Source organism: Electrophorus electricus, chromosome 14, assembly GCF_041902795.1.
Source record: "Electrophorus electricus isolate QZ-2024a chromosome 14, ASM4190279v1, whole genome shotgun sequence".
In the NCBI taxonomy this organism is placed as follows: domain Eukaryota; kingdom Metazoa; phylum Chordata; class Actinopteri; order Gymnotiformes; family Gymnotidae; genus Electrophorus; species Electrophorus electricus.
In genome coordinates, this window is record NC_137510.1 from 24,492,501 (window position 1) to 24,497,500 (window position 5,000).

A 5,000-nucleotide genomic window follows, 5' to 3' on the forward strand; every position below is an offset into this window, starting at 1 on the left:
TCAAACATGCATAACGTTTCCATGCATAACATGAGTGCAACTAGCAACTCTCACATGATCAATACATCTAGCAACCCTCACACGATCAATACAGCTGGCAACCCTCACACGATCAATGCAGCTAGCAACCCTCACACGATCAATGCAGCTAGCAACCCTCACACGATCAGTGCAGCTAGCAATACAAACATGGCGGTCAACAACTCAAACAAAAGCAACTCAGTCATTACCAACCACAGTCCCTCCACACTTTCCAGTCGAAAAACAGCTACCTTCAAAGCCAGAGTGCCCAAGAAAAAGTACATGTATGAACATGGAGCTGTTAGCACCTCCCCTATTAGTCCATCCCCTGTGCCTTCACCTGCAAATAACAGCCACCTCACTACGCTTTGTCACCCTATTTCTACCATCATCCACCCCACAGTCAGTAGTCCTGTTATCAATAAAGGAGATAGTGTTGCTTTGTCTGCTAACGTGAATAGCAAAGGATTAGCAAACAGTGAGCAGAGCACAGAATCCTCAAAACCTAATTGCAGAGCTAGGGGAGAGCTTGTCAAAGATGATGTGTTATCGGAAGGTGGCAGGGTGATTGCACAAGTGGTAACGGATACATATGGAGAAGGTGCCCCAAACTCGGTTCGTTCATCATCCACAGATACAGCCAGTGAACACTCACCGGATGTTGAGATACTGGAGCGCTCCAATGTGCACCCAAATATAGGGATTCCCTCATGTATGCCAAGATGTCCACTGACAAAGGCTTCTTCCAAGTCTCCCCACTTCACCTCTGGCAACCATCAGCTTGAGCAAGACGGCTTTTCAGGAATAGCTGAAGCACTGGCTAAGGGACTTAAGAATCAGCGAGTGCTAGCGCGTCATCGCCGAACAAAAGAAAGGGCAGAGGGAGGAGAACCGGTCAAGGAGTGTGTGTTCGTCTGTGGCGTGGTGCGAGGCGCTACTAAAGAGCAGCTGAATGTGGGGCTGCAGATGAATGGGGAGGAGGCCCAGCTTTTGTTCCCGTTTCATACATTAGTAAGCCACCCACACCAAACCATTGACCTCATCTTAGATGCCCCTCCACCAGGCAGTGACCCTGTGGAGGTTGGGACGCGCGTTTGTGTGCCTTATGGAGAGGATAAGGGGGAGGTGTGGTACAGGGAAGGAGTGGTAACTCAGGTGGAGGCCAGTCATGCTGTTGCTTGCCCCTACAGAGTGCTACTGCAGGAAGAGCAGAATGACAAGGTGGCAGGAACCAACAGAGATGAAAGGGAGACGAGAACTGGCGTTCAGGCTGTGTGGGTCTCACGACAGAACCTGCGTCTTCTTGTCCCACCTTGGGAGGGAGATGTGCAAGAGGGGGGACAAGAAAGAGGGAGAGAAGAAAGAGAAAGGAGGGAGGAGATGGAGGTGGAGAGAGAAATATGCCAGCTTAGCAGGGGAATGGCTTTTGGAGGTCCAAGGCCACCTCGGACGAATACTGAGTTCTCAAGCTCAGATGTTGGGAGTCAGCAATACGAGAGCGCCCCATCCACTTCACGTACATCTTCACCTGCACTTAGGATGGCAAACAGTGTATTAAGTATAGTCAGTGGAAGAGAGAGCCAGGGACCTGGGGAAACAAACAGAGAAAGACCAAGAGAAAGAGAGAGAGAGAGAAAACAACTGCAGACTCCAGAGGTCGACTTGGAGGTTCTGCGGCTTAACCTGGCACCTCTCCACGATGTTGAAGGGTCTTTAGTTTCTGGGGCAACCAAAGCAGCTGGAGTCAACCAACACAGACAGATCCTGTCTAAGCCTCCTGGGTACTCAGGCACTGTCTCCGTGGTGCGAGGTATCTCTGGCACATCTCTGGGTACCCACTTGACTGGTCCACCCTCAGGTAGCCCTCAGCCACCTCCATCACCAGCTTTCATATGTTCCGATGGAGTTGTCTTGCACACTCACCCTTCAACAGTGCCTCCCTCACCCAGCTCACGAGGTTCTCTTACCCCACTGGACAAGACCCCTACTCCCTCACAGGCATCTACTCCCATTCCTGGAAGTTCATCTTCCTCTCCAGCCTCCTCCTCACGATCACGGACTCCACTTTCTGCTGCTCAGCAGAAGTATAAAAAGGGAGATGTGGTCTGTACACCCAATGGCATTCGAAAGAAATTCAACGGGAAGCAGTGGCGCCGCTTGTGTTCAAAGGATGGCTGCATGAAGGAGTCTCAGCGTAGAGGCTACTGCTCCCGACACCTTTCCATGCGCACGAAAGAGTTGGAGGGAGCTGGCGGAGAGAGGGAGCATAGAGCCGGAGGAGGAGGTAGCAGCTCAGGGACTGCAACCCCTTCGGACTTGCGAGGTCGAGCCAGCAGCGAGTTTGACTGGGAGGAGACATCGCGGGACAGCAGTGAGACCAGCAGTCGGGGAACTGACTCTCGACCACGTCTTGTTCTTCCATCACTGCTGCCGCAGGAATTTTCTGGCTTTGACTTTGATGAATGTGAGGCTGCTACTATGCTTGTGTCTTTGGGGAGCTCAAGGTCAGGGACGCCCTCATTTTCACCTATCTCAAACCTGTCACCCTTCTCCCCTGCCCCCTCTCCAACCCCTTCTCCGCTCTTTGGTTTCCGTCCTGCCAATTTCAGTCCTATTACAACTTTGACAGTCCTGCCCCCTCGACGCCACCGACATACCAGTGGCACAAGCACCAGCACCTCCAAACTTTGCACCTCAGTGACAGAGAAGGAGCGGGAGAGACTAGTTCCGGGCATTGTACCATCACTCCAGACCAATCTCACCTTCACTATACCTGTAAGCCCCAACAAACGGAAATCAGATGTCCCACCAGTCCCACCTCAAGTGATACAAGACTGCACCAAACATGACCTGGAGCAGAACAGAGGCCATTCCTCTGTAGGCACCTCATTTCAAGCCCTTTCTTCTCAGATGACCACATTGCTTAACTGCCAAAGGCCTCCATCATCCACAGCTTCTTCCCCACCTCCATCTCCTTTAAACTTAGAGTCAGGTACACCACGGGCAGTCTCTCAACAATCATTGTGTGACTCTCCTTTAATTGTTCGAAATCCCGAGGTTTCGCTAGCAAAATTTACAGAACGTCCACTAGCTAGAGTTATACATGAGGAGGGGACCATCTCCAAAGATGGCAGCCAGTCTGGTGCTCTGACAGGATTACAGGTGCCTGTTCCAATTAATGCAGCTGCCTCCACCAATGGGGCTGTCTTACTGCACAGCCCTTCATCAACTCTGGTTCTGGTATCTTCCATCTCTTCCCTTCCGAGCCCTAACTCTGCAGGCCTCACCACCCAATCCAGCCCAACCTTGGCCTGTATATCAGTACCCAGCTCTGCCCCTGAGTCTGCTTCCTTTGGTTCAGGTGGAGGTGGGCAGGATAAGGGAAGAATAACAACTTTGCAGCAGCCAGTTCCATGTCACCCTGCCCCCACAGCGTTGTTACCACTTATACTTCCAGCAGAGAGCCTGCACCCTGTGCCATGTAAAGGCATCATCATGGGACGACCAGGAACTGGTAAGAATTTGAGTAGTAAACTTTACAGCTCAAAGTTTTCATGTCCCCAGTCTTTTACCTTGTAGTTAAAGCATGATTTAGTAGTTGGTATTCAGTGAAGATAATATTCTCAGTTATATTTATAGTAAATATTGTATAACCCTGGTATAGCTTTTATGTTTTTACATGATTGGCACCACATCCAAAGTGTTATCAGGTGTCCACACAGCAAGAATAATACTCAATTATCAATTATTTATCCACAGCTGGCCTGTTTCACCAAGTTCAAGAACAACCACTAGCTAATTATTCAAAACATTAGCCTTTTAAGCCATTTAATACAGTGGCCGGTGAAACCTATGCAAGTTACCATGCATTACATTTCAGAAACGTGTTGCAAATTCATGAACGCGATACAAATTCATAAAACACTTTATTCAAACACATGCACTACTGTTTGGAAACGTGATGCAAATTCAGAACACATACAACTTCAGAACCTGTGTGTGTGTGTGTGTGTGTGTGTGTGTGTGTGCGTGCGTGCGTGCGTGCGTGCGTATGCGTGTGCATGTGTGTTTGTGAGACAGACAACAAAACAGCTAGTGAAGAAAAGTTTATATTTGCGATTCCCACAGTTTTGTCATTGGTAATATGGTACAGAATGAACAAAATGACATATTCATGGTTTGCATTCTTGTGTTTGCTGCTACTGCTAGGTTGTAAAGAACAGCCTTAAAGACAGCTGATAAAACAAAATCCCGTTTAATACAAATATAAACCTGACCTTGCAAGTAAATAACTAGCTACATACACTCTATTACAATCGATTTTATTCTAATGGGACACTGTCTAATACAAAAAAAAAAATCCTACATTTAGAGTGTTATTGATTTCAATTCATATTTTGTATGCATATAAAAACATCACACTTCAAATAAGAGGGTAAGAATAAGACAATTGACCAGCTGGTCATTGTAGCAGACCAGCTAAACTATCAAACTTGATCAAAAACCTAGCCTGTAAATTAGTAACACACTCTGGATATAGCTAGCCAGCCAAATAAACTGTGTTAAATGGGTTGTGTTAAATTGGATTTTTATTACTGTTCTTTAAGGCTGCATTCTGTATAACCTAGAAACAGTAAATACACAAGAATGTGGAGCATGAGTAGGTTAGTTGTTCATTCTGTATCAGCTTAACCAATGATCAATCAGTGGCAATCGCAAATATATTACTTTTTTCATCAGCTATTCCGTTACCGCTGGTCTCATACGAGTCCATCCCCCTGCTTGTTCTCCAGAACCTCTTCTGTATGTTCTGGCTGGATTTGCAGCATTTATGAAGTTGCATGCGTTTTTTAAAAGATTTGCACCGCGTTTCGGAAATGTAGCGCACGTGTTTTCATTTTGATTAATGTGCTTTGTGTAATTGCAGCCCTTTTTTCATTTGCAGTGCGACGCATCTTCACAGCCACTGTTATCATTTC

General features: G+C 47.3%; 1 protein-coding gene across 6 annotated transcripts in view; it reads left to right on the forward strand.

Moving 5' to 3' along the window:
- cicb (capicua transcriptional repressor b) overlaps positions 1-5,000 on the forward strand; it is a 43,752-nt gene that overhangs the window by 8,547 nt on the left and 30,205 nt on the right. For all 6 annotated transcript variants that reach the window (XM_027019483.3, XM_027019478.3, XM_027019481.3 and 3 more), the window contains exon 2: positions 1-3,535. This exon is cut by the window's left edge and continues 428 nt beyond it. In XM_027019483.3, coding sequence (XP_026875284.2) covers positions 1-3,535 — 3,535 coding nt within the window. The remainder of the gene's footprint in view (positions 3,536-5,000) is intronic.